Here is a 25662-nt window from a genome sequence, read left to right on the forward strand (position 1 = left end):
TACATGGAAGAAAGTCAGTCAGCTAAAACCTTCCATGTTAATATAACACCAGTTATATTTGACTCCAGAGGACGCAGCAACAGAAAGCTGTCCTAATGAAGATCATCAGTGAATGATCTTGCAGCTGAATTTCTTAGATTACTAGTTAAATGTATCTTTGCCTAAGCAATTGTGGCATTTTTATATATCTGGCTTGTCAACAACACAACATGCTAAGAAGCACCAATAGCCTCTGTCCTGGGTCTCACCAGGTTATGGCTCTGACCAGGACAGGGTTAACTTTTGCAGCAGCCAGGAGGGGCACACAACGACTCTGGGGTTATTCCATACCACCTCACCTCATGCAGAGGGGACAGAGGGGGTGGAGTGAGCTACCCTTTGCCAGTTTGCTTGGGGCATGTGGTTGGGCAATGCTGGGTTCCACAGGGTTAGCGACTGCATGCGAGTCATTCGCCTGCCTTGTACACTATGTTATTAATACAGTTGTTACTGCTCATTTTTCTTAGTTCATTGATTTTTTTTTAGTAAATTGTTCTTATCTCAACCCATGATCTATACATTTTGTGCCACAGATTCCCTCCATCCTGCCACAGGGGGAGGGGGAATGAGTGAACAGTGTGTGGTCTGGGGGGTTTCTGTGGGAACACTAAATTGGGGAATAACACTCCTACACCACAACAGCCTCCCAAAGCTAACACTAAGCATTTAGTATCACAAGTAGTGTTTAGTGCCACAAGTAATCACATAGCCATATAATCTAACCTCCTCCAGGTGACCATTAAATTTCATCACACACTCCATCAATTGCAAAGACCTAGCCAAATGGAAAGACTTTAACCCTCAGTAGAGACAAGAGGTACCAGAAGCAGGGGTGATAGCAACCAGAGTGCCTACAACACCAAAGTTTCCAGCAATAACAAGGAAATGGCTTGAAGCACTCTGATGATTCCAGAGATGCAAAACCAACCAACAGCCACAGAAGAAATCCAAATGCTTGCACGCTGGGCAGGGAGGACAGTGAGCTTTTGCCCAGCTGAAGCTATGAAGCAAAGATTTTATCATAGCTAGTGGTCTTCAGCAACTGCAAATAAATGTTACTAGACTGTTTACAGTACCATGAGGAATCCTGCTCTCCCTGCAGCTTGTGAAGGAAGCACGTAAGCAAGGGAAGAGCTAGGCAAAGGTCTGAGCATGGGAGAAGGTCTTGTATTACCCAGAAATATTCCCCACAAATCCTTCCCCACTGACACACACTTGTTTTAAGCCTGAAACCCTGAATCTTTTCTGACATATGGGAATGCATTTCAAAGGCACAAAAAGACATTTTGTCTGCCAAATGTCTTCTGCCGCAGCTACAAGTTTGGTGTAAAAGTATAAACTGCTTTCTTTTTCAATAACATAAACATTATTTGAGTCCAAGTGAAATAATTTTTCCATCACTTTATGAGAGCACCAGTTGCTTCCTATCTTATAATAAGAATGGGTGGCTGTTTTGCTTTGTAAAATGCCATACCTCAACATGACGCCAAAACCTTTCTTCTTTTTCTTTTCTGGATCTTCATTTTCTTCCTTCCTTTTCTTCTCTTTGATTTCAGATTTTCCCTTTTCCTTTTTCTTCGCTTTCTCTCTACTGTTTTTGCCTTTTTTTGTTTCTGAGACTTCAATTTCAGGGTACCCTGGAGGGGCAGCATCCATGTTCTGAGCTTCTTGACCAAAGTAAGTGCTCTTATCAGAGAAACCATCTGCACAGAACAAAAAAGAAGCAGTGAGGATGGCTACAGATAACTGAAATGCAAACACGTGAAATACAGCGTGAGTGTCTACAAAGTGCTCAAATGACTCACAACACTTACTCATTTAATTGAATAATTTAAAAAGCAGACTAAACAGATCTAGTAGATTCAAGCAGATTTGTATTGTAAATTAAATACAGAATTATTTTAGTGACTTGTTTTCGAGTTATTATTCCTCATACAAAAATCTCAACACAGTAAAGCACTAGTCTGTTTGAAATCTAACTTGTTAACCTCCATCAGCTCAAGAAAAGTGATGTGCTGGGATGCAAACACTGAGAACTTAATTCAACAAGAGATTCTGGTGATTGACATAACCAAACTATGCAATAAAACTATTTCATTCACTCCCTGGAATCTTACTATTTTAATGGCTGAACAAGAACCAGACAAACTGTTCTATCTGGTTGGAGAAGAGTTGTTTCTATTTGGGGGGCTCAGGATCCAAGACCAGTTTTATGCTGCATGCTAAAGGAGGTGAATTTCCAGACTAGGGTCTATAAACCCATGGTGACAGAACGAGCAGCAGGGTGCTATCAATACACTCTGCCTTATCTACAACATGAAATAAATTTCCTGGTTGGAAAACAGGGAATTGTAAAACAAGCAAGATAATTTTTAATGTAATCTGAAGAAAGCAGCTGCTTCTTGAAGTTGAAAAACATAATTATTTAAGGATTGAGTTCTAAATCCTTCAACCCACCCCTGCCCCAAAGGAGATCAGTGAAAGACTTTACACTAAACCCAGTCAAGGTTGGATGGGGTACTGCAGAGACAGCTCTATTCAGTGGAGGACGTGAGGAGCTTTTAAAATGCTATCAGTTTCAACTGGAGTGCACCACTTGCTCATGTGCTTTACTGAGCTGGTCCTCAGCAGTGCTGAGTGAAGGTGACTCCCTCAATAAGTGCCATTGGCAACATACCCCCTTCTTCATCTTCAGGTCCATCATAAGACTTGTCAATAGCAGCTCGGAAACTCTCATTACATCCCCGACCACGGACCACATGAGGCCTGGGTCTGTGAAAAGGGAGTTCATTCTTCCTAACTTCAGCCACAGCAGTCTGAAGACTCTCCAGAGAACTGGACCTCTTTAATCCCAGAGTAGGACCGAAATCTTTGCCGGAAGAGTCTGGAAAACAAATAGTTAAGTTTTTATACCAAAAAGCACATAGAGAAATTAAACTAGTTAGGTATATTTAATTGTGTTCTTTATTACTTGGGGCCTTTGAAATAGTATGCAATCAATGTAATTTGTTCTAAAAATAACATCAAGTTAAACCTACTTCAGCAGATATCCCCATTCAGACTTGGAGGGAACGGCACATAATTTACAGACCTGACAGAGTGACAGGCTATAGCTGGCTTGCTCTGTACCGCTGTAAAGCCTGTACTAGTGATAAGAACAGGGCTGCGTCTTCCCCTTTGTTAGTGGTGTCCAACTGGACACTGCTAACAGTCTTAAGGAGTGCGTTTCCTTTAGACTCATAAAACCAAACGCAGCTGCACAAGAGTTTTGCTTTGTAGAGTAAGTCAGGTTGTATGAATGGTTGATATCTTCAAACACATTTCTCCAATGAGAAGATATTATTAGTTCTTTCAGAGTATTATCCAACCTTTTTCTGCAAGCTGAAACTGGTGCTATGATAGCAATGTGCACAGTAGGTTTTTCAAGAAACAAGCGAAGTACAGCTTAACATAAATGATGTGGCTGCCTATTTACTTGTTTTTAGGCATAAGAAAGCACTTCATACAAAAATGGAGCAAATACCTTTCTAAGTTTCCCAAACTCTCCCTCTCTTTGAATGCTTTATTTTTGAAAGGCTTTATTTTGTGGTAGTATTTGTATTAATTAGTATTAATAAAATGATAGCGGAACAGGTAAAGAACATTGTTCAATGAATACATGTAGTCCAGTCAATGAAGAAATTCACAGCTTAATTTAAAAGCCTTTGTAGCATCTACTTCGTTTTTATATGGTAGAACAGTAAATGTCACAGAAATACTGAGGAAGAGACTTTGCCTTGCAATATGCCTTCTGTCACTGAGAACACAAGTGCTTTTACTTTCAACTTTTAAGTGGTGTCAACACAAGCAACAGAAGAACATAACAGAAGCCCTTCAACCTACATGTCCATATACTGTCATGCCTGAAGGGATTCAAGGGTCACAGAAAAGATAGGCACATTAGTACTACATGCTGTGATTTTAATAATCCCAGAGCGCAGGTAATTCTGAACTAGAACAGTGTGATCAGTGAATTCTTAGAAGGAAAAAAAGCTAAGAACTGGCACCAAAAAGCGACTTGTCAGTAGTGCCCACATAAAGCAATTTACACTTCCATTACCTGCAGACTGATATGTAGCAGAAAAACAAGTGGGGGATTGTGTGTATGTGGTGGTGTATGGAGACCAACAGGTTTAAGGGAAGCTTGGCTGCTTGGTCACACAGTGTAACCTTTTTCTGTTCACTAATTGCCATTCTGGAGACTACCATTATTGCCGAAGTACTAAAACAGAGTTAGAGCAATGACTTGCATACAACATAAAGGTGCTTAAAATCACTAAAAACTTGCGTATCAGAATGAGGCACTGTGGTGCCTATCTTAGGCTGAGAACACCCTTCAGGCCAAGCCTCCAAGGAGGGGTATCCACCAGTGATGGTTTCAAGATGATTACAGTGTCTGCAAGGAAGCACTGCTCATGTCCCTGCCTCCAGCAGGGCCAGTCTGTGTCCATGTCTTGGGGAAGTCCAGCAGCCAGTGTCAACTGCCAGACTGCTACTACAGTTACCCACCCAGCCCAAACAGCTGTGCTGAATGCCTACATAAATGTGTTTGCACACACACCCCAGTGCAAGCTGTACTACATTAAATTACTGCCCTAAGCTGTATTACCTGAAAAAAAGTGTCTCAGGTTAACTGCTGGTTAGAGCCTGTTTTATATAAAGCTGAGCCAATTACTCAGGCTGGAACACTACCCTTAATGTATGAAGACCATTCCTAAGAAAATCCAAGCCAACACCTAAAGTCTGGAGTGACATACTCACATGTTACATGTAACAGACAGCAAGCTGTCTGTTCAGCCTCCCCACACACACGGTGACTTAGGCACCTGGTCATACTATGAGATGTCCTCCTTTATTCAATAACTGACCAAGGACCCTTACTCACAGATTAGCATTAAGCATTTCATTGCCCCATTCTAAGACTGTAATAATTTAGTCTGAAATTTCATTCACTTTGTATTTTTCTCCAATTCAGCTTTTATTCCTTTTCCTTTTCTTCCATTGTAAGGCTGCAGCAGTCACATATTAGTGCACAGCTAAAGATTCAGGAGCTGAGGAGCTTCCCTAAGCAGGGAGATCTGTCCCCTTGCTTTCTCAGCCAGCATCTATTACTGGATGCTTTGCAGAGAAATGCACAAGACTCCATAATGGACAAGTATCACATCTCAACTAGGGAAATTTCCTTCCCCTGCCCACCTCAGCATCTTTTCCATTTCGGTAGACCTTTAGAACTGCTTTAAGCCTGAAAACATGAATTTTTCCTCACTTGTAAAAAACCAACCCTATACAACAAAAAATCCCTCTAATCTTTTACAAGTTATTAACAAGCATTTCTGGGGATGTATGGTGTGTGTTTGTATCTAGCCCTACCCAGATTTTGAAGACAAAAATATAGTTTGGCAATGAGAAATTCAATTGCTCACTGTGTAAAAATGTCTCTTTTTATGGGTTTTAGATTCTTGAGCCCTCCTTTTACTGCTTCTTGTAGTATAATGACAAAAAGTCAACTGAAGCATCCACTTTACTGTTTTAATAAATGGTGAATTGCTTTATGCATCTCTACTGAATTTATGAGAGAAAACAACTGATGTCACTACCTGCCTATGACTGGCTGAAACCAAATTGCTGGTTCTTAAGACGATATCTGTAACTGATCATCATTTAACCAAAAGATGGTATGACACATACCTTAATTTTCTGCTAAATGCCAATGTGGTTAAAACAGATTTTTTTTCTTAATCTATCAGTAAAAGTAAACCTGCTTTCTGGTTTTCTTTATTACAACTATTATTAGTTTCAGGTATTTACAAGATCATTTTTTTACCACATCTGCACATTCCTTCCTTTTTTTCATAGCCTAACAGAAGGAAATATGCCAAGAGCAACTTGTCAGTCACAAAAATCAAAGAGAAACAAATGACACAGTGATGTGGGCAGTGCAAGCCACCCCAGAGGCATGTGCAGAAAGAGTGGAAATGAAGAGGAGCCATGAATCACTGCCACTCTGTATGAAATAAGACACCCTAAAGAGAAAACATTTTATATATTTATCATTAACTTTATTTTTTAGATAATGTTTCTTCTTGAAACCTGAAACTCTAGGAATATGCCTAAAGGAGAATATTTAGAGAAACAAATTTGTATGAGCTAGACTGATTTACTATTTACATTTTGAAAAATATAGTGAAGTAAAAAACAGTTATAAAGGAATAAAGAAGGGAAGACATCACCAAGACTGAGAAAATAAAATAAACACAAAATTGTAATAGATTAAAAATAATTTGGCTCTGTTTTTACCAGTGTCTAAACACACACATTCCTGGTTCCTATTGCATTGCACATGATAGGAGGTTCACATGGTACTAGGGAAGAGAAATGGTTATGAAAACAATGAGTGTTCTGCCCTTTGCATACTGGGATGCTGGAGATGGCATGTGACTGCTTTTAACAGGCAAACAACTGTTTGATCATAGAGCACTAAAAGTGACTGTTTTAGTTGTAGGACTCAGAGTAAGATATGACAACAGCTTTTTAAAAAGAAGATACAGCTCAGTGCCTGTTCTGCTTTGGATGTACACCTTGAGTAACATTCAAGTTGGCCTCACTGAGCTCAGGCCTACCCCAGCCTAACTGATCTAACTCTACAGTTGTCTCTTTAAAAGAATTGGGGCATGTTAAAACTATCTTCTGATACATGTATGTGTGCACGGTTTTCAAAATACAATCAATTCACAGATGACATATATGTTTGGGTTTTGCTGACCTTGCATTGCCCCTGCAGGGGTGAGGCTAGCAAGCATGGTTTCAGGAACACCCCAACTTATGTTCAACAAGGACAAAGAAGGATTTCCACTGTATGGAATCGAATGATAAATAGATATCAGGCTGATAAAGGAGGCCCCTCAGCAAAATTTGGTCAAAATATAACCTTGCTGTAGGAAAACAATTTTTTTTTTTATAATAATGAGCCAAATCAAGCAGCCAAGTGAAATATATCCAGTGATACAAAAGGCAAGAGACACCAGTAAGACTTTATTGTTTTATTCTCCCCTTAGCTCCTTTTGGAAATTTACCTCCAAAAAAATCAGTGTATAAGTGAAAACTGTGAGTGTCTCTTACATGTAAGGTCAAAAGAGAAAACATTAGAGAAGTCATTATTACCAATCTCCTTGTGCCATAAACATTGGAGATTAGGTAGACTGACATGGTTCTTACCCACAGTATTGCAACATCATATGGTGACTTAAATTACTTCATGTTCCATTCTTTCTGAACCATTTTGTTTCAAGTAGTTTCATTAACTTCTGGCAGGATTCACAGTATGCAAAACTACAAAGGATTTTTTCCTCTCCCTTACATTTTTATATTCAGATACTTCCTCAATCTTCAATCAATTCAATGCAAAGAATGAAGGAGGGATGAATCTGAAAGTCATTACATCATTTAACTTGTGATTTTCAAATGAAAAGCTTTAATACAAAATTTTTGAGAATAACCTTGGATCACACTGTAGCTATTCCTTCAACACTAGGTTATACAGGTAGCATAGAAAAGATCATGAGGGGCTTGATAAAAAGCAAGAGAAAAATCACTATCTTGCACTCACATATTGAAGACAACATATATAATTTTGCTCATTTTATACCTCAAGCTGAGCATTCCAAACTAGAAGCAGAAATACTGAACACAGAACAACCCCACACCTGACAGAAAAAGAAACAAACTAAGAAAGAGAAATCAAAGCATGTGAGAATTTAACAAGTTCTCTGATTAAATGAGCCAACTACAGCCTTCAGATTTACAGATATTTCAATCTATTTTACTACATATAATGATTGCAATTTAGCCCACATTTGCACAAGCTGCAATTTCAGCTATGAATAATGACAGTTCACAATTTGGGGCCCAGAGGTATGCTGAGCCTTAGCCAACTGAAGAGGAGATGCTTGCAACAAGGCAGCCATTAGGCAAGAGGTGAAAATGCAGTAATGTCACCTTAGAAATGTACCCTGGTGTTGCTGTTTTCTACAGTCTTACCACTAACAAACAACAACACTGCAACCAAACATGTTAGTATTTCAAAACCAGTATGTGCTGCATTAAACATCTCAAAAACACTAACAAGTTTCACAGTGCAACAATACTAAAGCTAAGAATTAGGAGCAAAACAAGAGGTTCAAGCAAAAGCCTCAGCAAAATGGCACATGCATTTGCTAGCTTAGTGCTGAATGCTGGACAAAGTGCAGCCAGGCCTGTCTTTGCATAAAACCCCTCTGATCTCATCTGTTGAAATAATTAGCTTTCTTCATTTGGTTACGCAAGTATAACCTCTCGAGTAACCTCCACTTCACACTATAGCTCTGCATCCAGCAAAAAGTTTCCCTAAGCATCTGAATCCCTACTCCTCCAGCAGGCTACTGTTCTCTCTAGCTGGTGCAAACTGAAGTACTTGCCTTCCAAACAGGTCCCCATATAAATCAATCTACCTTATCTTGTCTACAAAGCAGGAACTTTCTCCTCAAGGATATTTATGCATATTAAATTAACTTTAGATACAGCTGTTACAAAATGCTAGAGGAAAACAGCTATAGAAGAAGCAATGCAGACAGGAAAAAGTTCAGTTTTTAGAAAACAGGATTCCCAAGTGATTTCAGAGACCTTGTAAATTGATCAGTCTTGAATTGAGCAGTAGCAAAAAAATTCCAGTGCCCTGTGATTGCTTTATTTCTACTTCCACACACATCCTCTGAAAAGGTCAAACATTTAAATCCAGATTTAAAAGATTGGGAAATGTGACACCTTCTGAGATTAATTGATATAAATTACACTTTGTGAACTAAACCAACATTTTTGTTCCCAGGCCAAAGTTTAACATGAAGTGAGAGTCCCTGCACTAATATTTAAACAAAGTCACTTTTAATGGTACTAGGCTAATGTCTAGAACTTACCTTTGATCTATGGGACAGAGGGGGAAACTTCTTCAGTAGCAGAAGAGAACAAAGCAAGCTAAACCTATGTTAAATTCACTGTTATAATCTATTTCATTAAGCCTTAAGCCTAGTTTGACATAAGCTGCTGAATTATTACTCAATTTTCGTTATCAAACCTGAAATAATATTTTTAAACATTACTAATTTAAATCAAAAGTAACAAATTAAAAGGATGCAAAAAGTTCTTATTAAGCTTTGTGTTTTCTTCAGTAATTCAAAGCTTGAGTTCTTTACTTGTGAATGCAGAAAAAAATTCCCTCATAATAATCATGCTATTTGTAATTATTTTCTTTTTCAAAAAGTGGTATGTCATTTTTATGAATCAAGTTTTGGTCTAGACAAATTTTTATAAATACTTATATAAGCTGCATGATAAAAGATTGATTTAAGCATCATTTGGAGATTAATTTAGGCAATTGCAGCAACAAGGAAGATGATTACTGTAAAAGAAAAGCCAAGCCAGCAAAGGAAAATACATTCCAGTATCAGCAATTTAACTCACAATTAAAAAAATAAATTTTCCTTATCTGTGAACATTAAGACTAAGAAAAGGGGATTTTAAATAAAATAATCAGGAAAAGGATACCTTCTGCTAATAATGGCATTGCTTTGTACACCTGCCCATACTCTGATCAGTGAATCCTACATACTTGAGATATTTATGAGCTCTTTTTATTGCTAACCCCACCACCACCACCAAGCTGCCCAACAGCCGCTCTCATTTAAGATGCTCTAAATATTGTTGCCATGGGTGACACACGAACATGGAGTAAGGCAAAGCTCTGCTAATAAAAAGGCTTTCACAGCATTTCAGTCCTTGCTCATAAGTAAAGTTAAAATTTATGGCTTTTAAAATACTGGATCTGAGAGAGGTCAGGTTAAATGGCTGCTAGTAATAAAAGGAATCAATATGCCACAGCATCTGAAGCAGCCAGCAAACTAAATAAACACTTCATCCAAATCCACTTGGCCCTGAATTAAAAGAACATAAAATACTGTATTTATTTTGTTTGCCCTCCACCAGTCCATAGTTTGCATCACTACATCCGCTAGAATTCTATACAGAGCAAGCAACAAGCATACTTTGGCCAAATAGCAATTAAACAGTGTGTCAAGGCTAGGAGCAATTAACTGGGCATTAACCTCATCAGGGAACCACTTCTGGATTAGCCAGCTACAAACAAGCAAACATCTCAGCCTGGGAAGATTCTGCAACGTGTATTTACAAAAGCTTCAGAGGACTCAGACTTTGTGTCTGAGGCACACACAGAGTAAATGAGCCACTTCCAGTAACAACCCTTTATTCATAAACCCTGAACAAAAAGCAGAATCACCTTTTCCGGTGATTAGTGTGTCCTATTAGCATAGAAATGCAAGACAATTTGCTCCTTACAGCACTTTAAAATAAAGCAGACCAAAAGAAGTAGTGAACTCGCATCTTTTGCTCCTAAACTACATTTGGTTCAGTTTATAGATTGACGTCAAGAAGTTAATGTAAAATCTATTTTCTTCTGTTTATCTATCTATGTATATATATCTATAAGGAAAGCGCATAGGTTAGTTTTCAGTTTAACAAATTAATGTACATTTTGTTTGAAGCTGCCAGCAGATAACCTATGAAAAAGGTAGATATACACCTGTAATCAATCTATCTCTATATACATGCAAAGGCCATTCACAAAAGCATGTGCAGTTTTGAAACTTCTTTGTGAGTTTAACAATATTTGTCCTGAAACAGTTTTGAAAAGTTCATGTCAAAAATCCAGGTCTTGAATGGGAATACGCAGAATTTTGTCAAACCTACTGGTAACTAGAAGAGGAGTTACCCGGCACAGCTCTGACTCAAAATCCCCACAGAATTTGAAAGGATTATGAAGGTTTTCAGCAAAAGTCCTCAGCAAAGGTTCATTTTTATTTCCTAGTGTGATTTTTAAGATCATTTGAATGCTTAGAAAATTGGTAACAGTATTTTATCATAGACTTCTCACATCTGAATTCATAGTTGTACTGATATTTGGTCTTTAACCAAGACTTATTTTACTGGCTTCAACTTTATTTTTTCCTCCCCTTAAACTATCCTCTGTACTGTAACTTCTTCTCTTGCTCTCATTCCAGACATGGGAATTGTTTTTAGAAAAACAAAACCCCCCAAAGAATACACCTCCCTCTTGTCATATCTGAGTAACTGAGGAGTGGGGAATTTACATTCTTCCAGCTGGCTAATAATTTCTTCCCCTCTTGTCACCAGTAACCCCAAAAATACTGGAAGGAAACCTTTCAAGCTTCGCATGCATGCAGGCTGTGAACTAGATCCTTCACTGCAGCTTTTAGGAAAGGATAGCTTAATTTCCATGTCTACATTCCATGTTCTTACAACATTAGTTGGATCTGGGTAAACTTGGCTGCAAGCTTCTGCCTAAAGTTCAGGCACAGAAACACATATGTGCTCCCATAGGTACGTGAGCATACAATGATATTCCACATGCACATTTTCAGCAGCTACAATGATCCCATCTACACCAGGAGTTAAAAAAGTACATTCAGACAGGCTTCTCAGCCTCTGTGTTTAAATAAACTGCAAAGTTTAATAAGAAACTCAAGAAGACAGAGGGTCATGTGAGCAGAGAGGTTATCAGTAAAATAAAGACTTCAGTATTGAGACCTGTTTTGTAAAAAACATGAAAAGAACTTACAGGACTTTCTTCCACAAAACTGAATCCTTAAAAAACCCACGTCCAACTCATGGAACTAATGGCAAGGAAGTTTCCTTCTAAACAGCTGCAGCAAAGGATTTTACTAAACTGTCCTGTAATGTGCAAAGATACATACTCACACCCAATAACATCTGGCTGTCTTCTGGGTTGTTAACAGACATGATTCAAAACCGGATTACAGGCCCAGCCTTACTTAAAAATAAAGACAAAATACTACTTTAGTTATACTGGTTAACTTCGAGATCTAGTCTGTTTTACTGCTCTACACTTTACATATGTTTTGGCATGCATAGAACAACGCTTCCTTAAGAGGTTTGCAGCTCCCTTGCTAGGTTATGTCATGATGTTTCATTTTAATGAAAAGGTTATTTAAAAAATCCCACAACACTGGCAAGGATGCAAGATATCCAATAAAGATGGTTTCATAAATTTTTTGAAAATTCATTACAATCTTACATGTTTAACAAATGTGCACCTAGCTTTTAATATTCCCTATGGAAAAGGGAACCTCCCCTGATCTCCAAGTTTAGTTTTTCCTGCAGCAATTTTTAGTATCCTAAAGCTGGTGTGCTTTTAATTACCGAGTTATGTGCTTAGGAGCTTTTCAATATGCATTTCTGCATTGCTACTATGTGTTTAAATAGCGAATTAGAAAAGCTAATAGAATTGCTGCATGGCACAACTTAGAATATGATGTAACAGCACATGAATACAAACTTTTCTTTCTCATTTTTCTTACCTATGTAAAAATGACATTACTCTGTTTCCTTTCACTAGCCCAATAAATGAAGAGTAGATACAAACATGCTCCCAAACATAATATGGTACGAGATTGTAGAGATGTGGGGTCAAAAGGAACACAGAAACATAGAATTTAGGGGTTGGAATGGACCTTACAGATCATCTAGTCCCAACCTCTCCTGCTATGGGCAGGGACACCTCCTCACTAGATCAGGATGCTCAAGGCCTCATCCAGCCTGGACTTCAACACTGCCGGAGTTGGGGCAGCTACCACATCCCTGGGCAACCTGTTCCAGTGTCTCACCACACTTACAGTAAAAAACATTTTTCTCATATTTAACCTAAACTTCCCCTCCTTCAATTTGAACCCATTACCCCTTGTCCTATCATTGCAGTTCCTAACAAAGAGTCTCTCTCTGGCTCCCCTGTAGGCCCTTCAAATACTGAAAAGTTACTATGAGGTCTCCATACAACCTGCTCTTCTCCAGGCTGAACAGCCCCAGTTTCCTCAGCCTGTCTTCATAGGGGATATGCTCCAGCCCTCTAAGCAACTTTGTGGCCTCCTCTGCACTTGCTCCAACAGCTCCATGTCCTTCTTATGTTGAGGACACCAGAACTGCACACAATATTCCAGGTGGGACCTCATGACAGCAGAGTAGAGGGGAAGAATCACCTCTTTTGACCTGCTGCTCACACTCCTTTGGATGCAGCCCAGGATTCCATTGGCTTTCTGGGCTGTGAGCTCACACTGCAGCTCATGGTGAACTTCTCATCCACTGTCATTCCCAAGTCTTTCTCCTCACTGCTGGTTTCAATTCCTTCCCCACCCAACCTGTAGCTGTGCCTGGGATCGCCATGGCCCAGATGTAGGACCTTGCACTTCATTTTGTTAAACTTCATGAGGTTTGCATTGGCACACCTCTCAAGCCTGTCAAAGTCCCTCTGGATGGCACATCCCTTCCCTCCAGCATGTCGCCTGCCCCACACAGTCGAAAAGAAAAGAATGGTCATTCCAATTTTTCTTGGTGATGTTCCTAATCAACCAATGGGGACATTTCTGGAGAAGTTAGCCAAAATACTATCCTAAAGTATAATAAAAAATTTCCAAATATCTCCAGTTTTAACAGGATGGTAAGTAGAAGCCACAGTGATCCTGCAACTAAGATATCTTGACACAGGTTAATCACAGTCAAATGACATTTTAACACAGAGAAATCCAAGATGGCATATCTTAGAAAAATAAAGGTTTCCTCTAAGTTTGGACTTAGTACTGGTGGAAAACAGATGGTTCTGCTCAGTGACCCCATACAACCTTGAAGCATGAACCAGAGTCCAGCTAGGAGTAGATCAGGATGCCCTTGGATAATAAGGCTCTAAATCAACTGTGTCAGAAAACAGATACAATACCATGAATCTGGTGCAAAACTCAGCTACTTGGTGGTTGGGTCCTCAGATGAAATTTCAAAATCTGGTATTGCAAAGGTGGATTTGTTTCTACAGAAACAGGCAGTTTTTTCAAATAGACAGCAATCCAATCGAAATACATCAGTACAATGAAATACCCTCAATTAATAATGAACTGCGATCTCTGCCTAGAACAGGGTCCTAAGCAATTGGCAGCAACTGCATTTTTAAGAGCCTTACTGTGAGATCAAAGCATAAGTATGCTCAAAGTAACAGGGGCTCCAGTACAGGAAGGTTCATTTTCATTTCCAAAACAGGTAGGTTCATTTTCAATCTGTTTCAAGCCTGGTGGCCAAATCCTCAGCTGGAGTAAATCAACACTTTTCCACTGTTTGCCAACGTATACCAGCTGTATTTGTCTTTTGATCATTGTACTCTACAAGTGTCATACTCTGGCATTACACATACCTGCCCACAGAATCAGGCAAAATAACTCATTTTATGTAAGCTACAGCATGAGTGTCAGATATTACTAAGTTCAGCCTGTGGTGGATTCAAAGTAGTGATTTGTAGATTAAAAAAAGCTTTTTGTTATTTCAGCAATCCAGAAAGCCATCTTCAGCTACACCCCAATCTTGCTATAGGAGTAAGAAAAAACGAATGGGTTCATATGCCTTTCAGTTTACTCTTTAAAAGTTCTGGTTTTACTCAGCTTAAGGAATCCAATGTCTGCAAAGAAGTAATAGCTGTAGAAGTATAAACAGCACAAAGATGCATCACAGATTATCAGTATTTTTTAAATATTACTTCAGGCATTAAACACATCCTCATGTGAACTTTCTGAGGCAAGAGCGTCTCTGCCAACTGCAGTTCACAAGAGTAGTTTGTTGCAGTGCTTTCTCCAGGTTATTTTTTATCTTGTGTGTGTATCTAGTGAGTGCAGTCCAGATAAAATAAAATAAAAATTTAGAAGACACTTATCTATGCTACAGTAAATTTTTACTGTGTTCTTTTCCTATCTGTATGGCATTAAAAAATTAACAAGTATTTACATACTTCTAAAAGAACAAGTTCCAAATAGTGTGTTTTGATTTGTTCTTTTTCTTCTTTTAAGTAATAGTTTCCTGCTTTGCTAATGTTTTGCTGGGTCTTTGGTCAAGATTGATAGAATCCATCCAAAATATGCTGGACGATGCTAACTTCTGAAAGACTAATCTGCACATCCTTAATCACAGCTTTGGTTTTGCTTGTAACTGACAGCTAACTCTAGCAGGGCCTGACCTCTAGCCAGAACACCCTCACGGAGACAAAGTAATGACTTTAATGTGCAAAGCAGGAGTTACTGTTGATCATCACCCAAACAGGAAATAACTCTGTGTGCAACGAAATGTTGTCAGATACACAGCACAAATAAATAGAAAAAAGCCAAGTACTTTTGGTAACCCTATTCTGCTATGCTAATTTGAGAGTTAGCAGGTATAGCTTTCAAATTCTAATGTGATACTGCAAATGACATATTGCCATTTCATACCCTGAATCATTTGCAACAATAAATGTCTTACTTTCTAGTAATCTCATTTTGAATTTTATATTTCGCTTTTTTTAATACTAAAAGGATAGCACATTGATCTCTCTTTGCCCTCAAAATCCAGATATAGTCCATAAACACAGCTTACTTAAGCATGAAGGCAGATATATTTGGCTATATACAGTCCTGCAACATAAAAGTATAAAACTTCATTATCTGCAAACACATCACTTCTCAGCTGCATTTCTAAATGCTCTGACAATATAAAAATTAGATACTACTACTACTGTTACTACTAGCCCAGTAGATTTTAAAAACTAAATAATGAGAATCACTAATACCCTTGAGATCATATGCTTTTGTCCCAACTACAATAAAGTCAGTCTCATAAACAAACAAATACAAACATTTTGAACTATTTCAAGGATATTAAGTAGCTCTACCAGATTTCTCTAGCAATATCACAACATCTTATTTTGCCTTTTTTATAGCGGCTAGTGCTACAGTTATCTTTTTCAAGTTGACCAGCTGAGTAAGGAAAGAGCTCTTGTGTTCACTTCTATAATCTATGTGATAATACAAACATTTTGTTTCTTGTGTATCAAGACTGAACACTTGGATGTGTATTCTGCCCTGTATCCTATCTTTCATCAAGTATTTTTGCCTTCTGACCGCGAACCGACATTTTCTCTACACTGAAGAGGAAATTTGGTTAATCTATGAAACACATGCCATTCCATTTCCTCAAGAAGATTATGCAAAACAAGGCATACTGCGTCTGAGTATGGACTTACGGCAATCAATTACTTCAATATTAATACAATTCTTAAAACTTCATGCACATTATCATATGGTTAATCAGAGCTGCTTGACAGCTTCTTCCCCCAACCTTTAATGAGTATGTCAACTCTCATATTGGATAGTGAAACATACTATAGAATTCACTTCAGAGCAGAAAACTAAAATCAGATTTGGAAACACTGAGGCTAATGTTATTAGAATAAAAAAGTGTAATGGTAGTTCTACCATATGCTTAATTGGCCCCCCTGCGAAAAGGAGTCCCATAGGAAGGAGCTGAAAGCTACTAGTTGGGTTCAGATCTTTCTGAAAAAGAAAGAAATGGGTAATTAGCCATAATTTCTCTTCACAGTAACAACCCTGATAAACATTTATGTGAATAATTATTTTTTTGTGGATACTAAGAGTCTACACGTGTTCAAAGAGAAGCAAAAACTCAAGAGAAGTAAAATCTATTGAAGATCAGCAGACAGATAGAAACTATTCTTGCCTTCAGTCCTTAAGTCCCTGAAGACAAGGAGACCTCTTGGAGAAAAGACAGACAAAATTGTAATGTCTTTATATTTCTCACTAGGCATTAGCATTTGATGGTATCAGAAAGAGGACACAGGCTATGTAGACTTTTGTCTGATCCAGTACTACCACTGTTATCTTCCTGGGATGTGTTACAGATGAAAGGCGTCAAACAAAAACCACCAAAATAAAGATGATACTGCTTCCTATTCCTGTCAATTCTTCATTACTTGGATCCTGAAAGCACACAGAACCTCTCTAATCATGGGCCAAAGCCTCAGTGCACTCGGTGTTATGCCAAGAATTAACATTCAGTACGTCTGATCATTTTTGATCAAGACTACCTGTATTCCTGAAGTATTGTCTCTTTTGAGTGGCAAGACTATAGATCACTACACCGAGTTTCCTTATGTTCTCTTAAACTGTTTTTGGTTAATTTGCTTATTTCAAGCTGGTTCTGACAGAATGGTCCCCTCTTGTGTAGATGCTCTTCACAGAATGGATTATAAATCTATTTTCAAAAATAGATTATTAAAAATATCCAACAAGCCTCAAAGCTGTTTTAGCACAGAAGCCCTCTGATTTGGAGGTGTTTTTTTTTTTGTGGCAGCTTTATTAAGTCTTACTGCTGACTCGGTCACTCTTCAGTGTCTGTGCTGTTAACTCTAGAGAAGACTTAGATGATATTCCTATAGATTCCATATGCTAAAGCATATTACAAGCATACTACTTTCTAGTTCATTCAGTTTGATCTAAACCAGCTACACTGAGTAAGAACTAATATTGATATTGCCTTATAGCATATGACCGTTAAATTTTAATCACTAGGTTTTCTTAGTCTGATTAAGCAATTAAACTGCTTAACTGAAAACTACAGGCAATTGATTTATATGATGCTACCAAGAAATTCTATTTGAAGTTTAAACCAATTCCCTACCAAAGGTAACAAACACATGACAGCTCAAATTAGAAAGGTATATTTCAGTATTAGTCATTCTAGTATTGTTGGTCTTCTCATTGTTAATTGACACTATTTACACGAGCAGTCATTCCTGGCTTCCATTTTCTGAAAATCACTAATAAAATGGGCACTCTGTTCTGCTAATGCAAATTATAGTGCAAGTGAAGACTCTTCATGCACTGTAAATGTAATTCATCATAAAACTTGGAGAAGAATTATTGTTTCTGCTTCTTTAGCTATAAAATCTGCCTTAAAAATGCCTAAGGTCCCTTCTTGAAATTTGAATCATAAAGTATTTGCTGTAACAAGACCAAAGATAGAAAGAGACAGAGCTTTAAATATCAACGCATATAATTCTGAAAGGAGTTACTGTTGCACACACAGGTATTGACACTGAGGTCTGAGGAACAGGACTACCTGTGAGGTAAGTAACTGCTCAAAACAAACAAGGCAAGGGCAGAGGTCACCACATTTGATTGTTTTACCGTTTCTTTAACTCTAGGTGAGTATCAGAAGATTCTTGTATCTCCATTTGTCATGAAGTACTAAATATAGTGTCAGAAGTTTACCAAGACTCCCCTAAAAAAACCCCAACCAACCTACCAAAACACCCACCCCCACCCCCAAGATCCTGAAAAGAAGGTTATGTTGATGTGCATAACCAGTGCTAGGAAGCTGGGGTTTCCTCATGGAACAGAAGTGTACGTTATTTTGGCTTGAAGCAATCAAGTATATATCCACACCCTTTAACAATAATAACGCTTTCTACTTACACGTACTTTCTCTGTTGCTTTGGCATCCTGAGCATAAATGACAGGTAAGCTAATCACTGACACACAGCACTGTGCTGATGGGTGACTGCTCAAGTCAGAATTTTAAAAGAGTACTGGTGGGCTCTTCCATGAGGGGAAGAAGGGTAGAAAAGGGGAAACTAAGCAAGCAGAGACTCTATGGGGTTTTATAAAATATAAATTACTTGCTCTCAGAAGATGAATATTTAAAGGTTTCAGCTTCAACCTTGTGCCCTATAACACCCTCCCCCTTTATTTATAATAGCTAAGATAATTAATCTTTTTATACTATCACTCTATCTTATTTCAATCCAGAGATTTGGTGCAGCACTAGCTACTTAAAGTGATTCTTTACAGCCTATGTGGTTTATAGAGTACAGAAGGATCTTTCAACATAGTGTTTGTTATATTAATAAACATTTTTATTTGTTTACACATACAGCAATACTGTATCTACTACATACTGAATAAAATGCATAATTTATTTGCATTTTCCTATCTGATTTTCTGAAAATGCTCATAAAATTTTAATGAAAGTGGTTAAAGCAACAGACTATGTATAAAAATTATTTTAAAAACATGACCTTAAAGGAGTACTGTTAACATAGCAAAGTAAAGAACTTAGGCTTGAAAAATGCCATAGCAGAGGTGTCCATCATTAACTCATGTCTCTGTACACATTCTAATAGCTGTATTTTACACCATAAATACATTTTGACAATTTTATTTACAAAATTCCAGCTTCTTTCTTTCAGGAAAGATCTAGTCCTTTCTTCCCCATGTAGAGCAATTACCATCGTGTGGCACTGAACACACACTTTGATGTCTGCTCTGACATCAGCAGTCAACAGCCTTCATGTCTCTTTCTTAAATAAACACTCATGACGTCATTTTAAGACAAGAAACTGAAACAGGAGGATCAAGACCAATTCAGATTCCCATTTTAAGATTTTTAAGGCTTGATTCCCCTGCCCTCCACTTCCTCTTCTAAATACACACCATCTAGCATGTCCTGGGCTCGCAGCACTATTGCTACTGACTTTGGCTGCAGCCTGAATACATTCAGCATTTCTGCAAACCAGCACACGCAGATGAGGCACCAAGGTGAAGAACACACCACCTCACTACAGTGCTTAAAGACACCTCCTGGCCCCCAGCAATTCTGAGGTACAGGCAAAGCTAGAAAATAATTTGAGCAGCATTTAAAGAAAACAGTCGCAATGTTTCTTATTCCCTACCATCTACACCACTACATCACATCTCCCAGTCAGAATAATCCAAACAGCTACACACCTTTCCAGTTCAACAACAAATGAGGTGAGGGCTGGGCCCTATACAACAGCTTTCATTACCCTGAAGCAGACACCTCTTGTGCTCTGACAGTAAAGTCTTTGGGAAGTATTAGGGTTTGATTACATAGTGTCATACCACCAGCACCCACAGAAAGGGTCTGGAGTTGCCTTTGCAGACATTGTTACAGCTAGTGCTGCCTACCTCAGATACCCTAAACCTTCAAACTTACATTCTTCTAACAGACTTTATATATAAAGTTTTCTATATGAGGGGTTTAGTGGGGGTTTTTTGGTTGCATATTTTTTAGTCGGTTGTTTTTGGTTTAGTTGGTTGGTTTTGTTCACTGCTTTAAAAAAAAACAGTTTACAGCACGAATGGCTAAGACCTTTTTCTAACCCATGTGGTTTCCAGATCCGCTGACCTAGATCAGTACAAGCTAGTCCCCTCCTCTGTCTCTGTTAAGTCACCCTTTCCCACACTGTATCTTCTCACGTAGCCCCATGCCCAATCTCCCTTTTCCCCCCATTCACAACATCTTTTTCTAGCTCCCCCCACCTCCCCTAGCTTGCCATCTTCCTAGCCTCTAGCAATATAGTCTTACCTTTTCCTCTCCTAAACAAAAACAAATATCAGAGTTATTTTAGGAGACAGTAAAAGAACAATCTCTGTCAAAAAAAGCAAATAAACCCCACTCTTCAACTGACACTTGAATGGAAAGTTTTACTTCAAAAGGCTCCGTTTTCATAGAATCTGTAATGGGATGTGTCATGCATGACATTTTACAGGTGATAACATAGTGACTACTGCACACTACACCCATACTCTAGATACAAAAAGAGAAAATAAAAATGAAACCATGGGTAAAGGAGAGCAAAGGGATTTTGTTTCTGAGACTTAATGATTTATCCGTATTTCCTACAGAACGGCAGAAAAAGAATGACTGCAAGAAATCATTTTTCTCATGTATGTTTTCTTTTCCTTTAATGTTTGCTCCTAGTATAAACTCAAGACTGAGAATTATTCTTTGTAGCTATTTTGTGATGTACATTTCAGTCATAAGCAGTGAGTTATTTGATGCAATGGCTGGCAAAATTTAGTCCTGCATGTAATGCTCATTTTTTTTTTGTATCTTTAAAATTAAACCTCTAAGCTAATTTTTAGAAAGGAATTAAACTCTGGAAGCTTCGATCAAACAATTTTGTCATTTTGCTTTCAGAATTAGGCATCTGAGCAGATTATAAAGCAATAAAAAGGAGGCATCTGATTAACTACACTATATTGGATTTCTCTTTTATAACATCTCTGTTTGTCAACAGTAGCATTACAACTGGCAACCTAAAAAACAACCCTTTTTTGAACACAGGAATTTATGCCAACTGCAGATAGCAACAAAAATTGTAATTACATGAAAGACTGAAACAAATCAATGCCAGATCCTCTGTTCTGGTCCTACTCAGAGAGACAAGAAAACTGCCACAGCAAGTTAACCGAGGTTATTATTTGCAACCTTGTAAGTGCCTATCAGTAATGGAGACAAACTTCTAGTGCCGAGTTCTAGTTCTGTTCTGTTTGTCCCTCTGTTTGCGAGGTCCTGACCACAACATTGGAAGGGACACAATCCCTATTTAAGCTTTCAGTGTGGCAGAGTCAGGATCTTACTGCTATTCCAGCACTAAGGAAACTTTGAAATTGGGCAAATTATAGAATTAGCATCTGTCTCTCTCCACTGAATTCCCTACTTTCCCCTGAGCCCACTAGTCACACTAGACAGAATGGTTCCTTCCTACTCCCTTCAGTCTGTGAACTTAGGAACAATAGAACAGGTGAAGGAGATGGTCTCCCAGAAAAACCCTCACACTAATACTGAAACATGCTGTACAGCAACAGTCCCTGGGACTTGATTATGTCCTGCATGCGCTCCTGGCCCTTGAAAATCTGGAGGTGAACCTTTCAGGTCATGGATTTGCTCTCCTCACAGGCAGATATCCAGCCCACAAAAGTTTCTGTTATATCTAAGAGCCAGCTTGAAGACAGGGGAAGGATTATAGAAAGCATTTTCCCAACAGAATGTGAATAAGCCAAAAGGGTAGGAAACAGATACAGATTAGATCCAGTATAGATGTCACACTACTTGAAGGCCAAAAAATAAAAACATGCAGGATTTAAATTTCTTTTAAAAAAATGAAGTCAACATAGATAAGTTTGATCACATGTCAATAGGGATCTCCTGTGCATTCATAGGGTTAAGGTATCAACCATTCTGCTTATTACCTGTAGCCAAACCAGAACTATTGGAAACTACATCACCCCATGCAAGACTAAATTAAAGCCAATAAAAAATTTCACCTATCAAGACATTAGACAGATAAAAGGGCAAACACTAGAGAAGCAGATATGTTTTGAACAGGCAGCATGCTGCCATTGCCTGAGGTAAAAAGAAAGTACCTGCTGACAGTCCATGGTAACTCAAGGAAGTGCTTTCTACTCTTCTATGAAATGCTTTCCATTTCAGTTGCCACTGCTATGTACAGAAAAACTCTCCCCTCTGCTCTTAGGCCAGAAAAAAGCATTTTAGTATGACACTTAATTAGGGATGATATTCCAGGTACGTTTGGAGTGCTGTGTAGGTAAGTGCTAACTAGCATTGCTGTATTGAAAGACCCACTAAAAGTAATGCTGTTTCATGAGATATACAAATAGCAATGTAATTCTGTTCTTCAGAGTTAATTTCTGAACCATATTGCTCTGCACAGCTTTTATTACACAAAGATGTGTATTAATAAATAGCACCAGCAGCCCATTTTATATAATAAAACTTTATTTCCAATGTTATGGGAGGCAAACACTGTACAAGATACTATTCCAGAAGTGAGCTGGACTAGAAATATCAATTACTGGTAGCTACCTTCAAAATCCTTTTTATTGACATGGCAACATGATGGGACTTCAAAATAAAAAATGAAGGAGAAGAGTCATTCAAAGTGGAGAATTATAAATGCTTCCCTGCCTATGCTCAAGCCTCAGAAGGTAATGCAACTGGCAAATACATAGCAATAAAAAATGAAAAACAAAAAAACCAACCAAGCCAACCACAAAAACAAAACCCCAAAGAAAATCACAACAGTTATATCTTCTGTTGGGCTATGTAATTTTTAACTTTCAGTCAACTAGTTTAAAAAAAGAAAAGTGTACCCTTCCCCTCTTCAGCCAGTAGCTCATTTAGTTCAGTGCTCTTCTTTCTACATCTCATACTTCATGCTCCAAAATGTAAGTTAGAGGGCCAGATGTATTATCTGGGAAGTTTTCCAAATTCATTAACTCCTTGGCACCAGTGACTTCAGGATACCCACTGCCAGCACTGAATATTATGCCCAGCAAAAAAAAAGCAGCTCCTAGAGGGAAAGGATTAATAAAATGAGGCATTCAGCAGTGCCTGTTGGTCTCTTTGGTCACAACAAGCAACTAAAAGAATCACAGTAGCTGCCAACACTGGTCACAGCCAATTTTCAGCACCTAGTACTCTGAAGGTCTTTCCTGAATATCTGCAGATCATTCACTACAAATCTTGAAAAATGCACAGGTACTGCTTGAAGGAACATGAAACCAATAGTCAGAGAAAAGACTGGCAGGAAGGCTGTGACTCCAGTTCTAACTGCACAGAGTGGTAAATGTCACTCAGGGGTGTTAGAATCACATCATCACTTTCTCCTTAAGTACAGAAGATGCAGACTGAGGAAATTCATTCTGATTTCTGATATGGATGCAGTCTGGCTGTCAACAGCTAAGTGGCTGATGACTGAAGAGCTTTGCAACACCCTAAAAATGCAGGAGAACCAATGGATCCACTTGCTGTTTTCAGCTTTCGTCTTAGGGCCAAGGAGGGAGTTCTATGAAGAAAACCAACAGTCATGTAGCCATTTTCATGAGCCATCTGTTCAGGCACCATCACCAGAGAAGCTCTCTAAATTAAAGATCGACATATCGCAAGAGGTCCCCAAAATTTGAAACATTAAGCTTGTTTTGCTGGCTGCTGTGCCTTACTTTGAATCTCCACAGTTTCAGTAAAAAGCACACTGATTTATTTACATCCTTGAAATTTCAAATATACTGCCTCCTAACCTTTGATTACACCTAATGCCAGCTTTCTTGTTGTTTCCTGCTATCTCCAATCACTTAAAATTTAGCAACAATTCTTAATGCACATAATATTCCAGGATCCAGATATACCAAAATGTCAGGTCCTAATAAACACCCTTGCAGAACTGCAGTATCTATTATCCTGTGTGAAATCCTGCACTAACACAGTTACACTGCTGCTTCTTTCAAAGAAAGCTTTATTTCTGCCTGATAAAGCACTGCTCATATAGACACATCTACCATATTTACAAGCTCTCCTACACTCATGTCAGAAAAAAACCCTGGAATACAAGGCAGTAGGAAGCTCCAACTCAAAGCAGAAACTTTCAGCAAAGACAAGAAATGTGGCAGGCTCAGCACAGTCACAGGGGAAAGTATTGCCAGGTCTCAGGAAGCGAATGCGTGCCCCAAACAGCCTACAACTGATAACTCATGCCAGCACTGCACCATTTACTCGAGAGAGTATTTCAACAGAAAACAGCTCTGCAGGCATGCCTTTCCTTCAGCCCACTGCAGGCTGACACAGACAATATATTTAACACAGAGAGATGACCACTTATTTCAAATACTAGCAGGCTTTACATTAAGTGGATGCATTTATCACAACTATTAAAAGGCTGCATTTTATTTCATTTTACACCACTTAAACATTCTGGGGGTTTTAATACTCTCTTGACTTGCTTCATCGAATTCTGTACACAGCTATATTCAGTAATACTGACTGGGGGAGAAATAGCAACTATGGAGCATGAACACCAACACCCATCCCCCAAACCTCAGTTAACACAACAATATGCCCAGAATCACTTCAGGAAATTAAAGAGGTAAAAAAACAGGAGGTGGAAGAAATATGAATGTATGAGTACCTTGACCGGAAAAAATTCTTGTATGTTGGATTTTTTTTCTTCCTAATCACTTCTTCCACTTCTGTATCGTAAGGGAGCTGTAACACTGGGTAACTGCTGAGCATGAAATTTCACAGGTCACATTAAACAAAATTCCTACCCCTTTCTCTGCTCCTGGAGTGAAGAATACTCCCCAAGGAAAAAGGCTGTTGGTTTACAATCCCTGGACGCCAACAATTCATACTGGGTAATGCATTCATTCCCATATTACTGAGATGTGATCGAAAAGTAGTAAATCTTTCATCCCTACTATTTACTTTTGAAGACTGCCATTTGGATATCTGCCAGACCAGGCCTTCTCCTCTGGGAAAAGGCTGTCCTTACTGCCATGCAGACTTTCCACTCCAAGTTTACTCACATTTAAAAATAAGGACACACAGAATCACTCTTCAGCATCTTGCTCTAATAAACTAACATAGCTGCTTTAGCAGGCAGCTCCCTAGCTATGTATTCACAGGAGTGCTCTGTATAGCTCCTATTCGGAGGAACTCTTACATTTTCTTTCATGCTGGTCAAACTGAAATATCTCTCTTTGGTCCACTTTCAGGGCAAAAGCTTCCTTCACAGAGAAGTCCACGTTGTTCAAGGTAGATACACATGTAATTTTTGTTCTTAACGCAAGAACATGAGAAAGGTGGTTTTACTGCACTTTCTTAGGACAGAAAATTCACATTTTCTGGGTGAGCTTTGCCGTTGAAGGTAGGGTGGTTTTACTGCACTTTCTTAAGACAGAAAATTCACATTTTCTGGGTGAGAGTGAAATAAACGCTTCTGCTCAATTTATGCTTTTACAGGGTCATTTGTTCTCC

At 38.4% G+C, this 25662-nt stretch overlaps 1 protein-coding gene across 1 annotated transcript in view; it reads right to left on the reverse strand.

Moving 5' to 3' along the window:
• Positions 1-25662, reverse strand: part of PARD3B (par-3 family cell polarity regulator beta) — a gene marked incomplete at both ends in the record, with an annotated part of 137553 nt that overhangs the window by 41660 nt on the left and 70231 nt on the right. Inside the window, 2 exons of the mRNA XM_009080893.1 lie at positions 1566-1742; positions 2717-2923. Coding sequence (XP_009079141.1) covers positions 1566-1742; positions 2717-2923 — 384 coding nt within the window. The remainder of the gene's footprint in view (positions 1-1565; positions 1743-2716; positions 2924-25662) is intronic.

Source organism: Acanthisitta chloris, unplaced genomic scaffold, assembly GCF_000695815.1.
Source record: "Acanthisitta chloris isolate BGI_N310 unplaced genomic scaffold, ASM69581v1 scaffold27848, whole genome shotgun sequence".
Lineage (NCBI taxonomy): Eukaryota > Metazoa > Chordata > Aves > Passeriformes > Acanthisittidae > Acanthisitta > Acanthisitta chloris.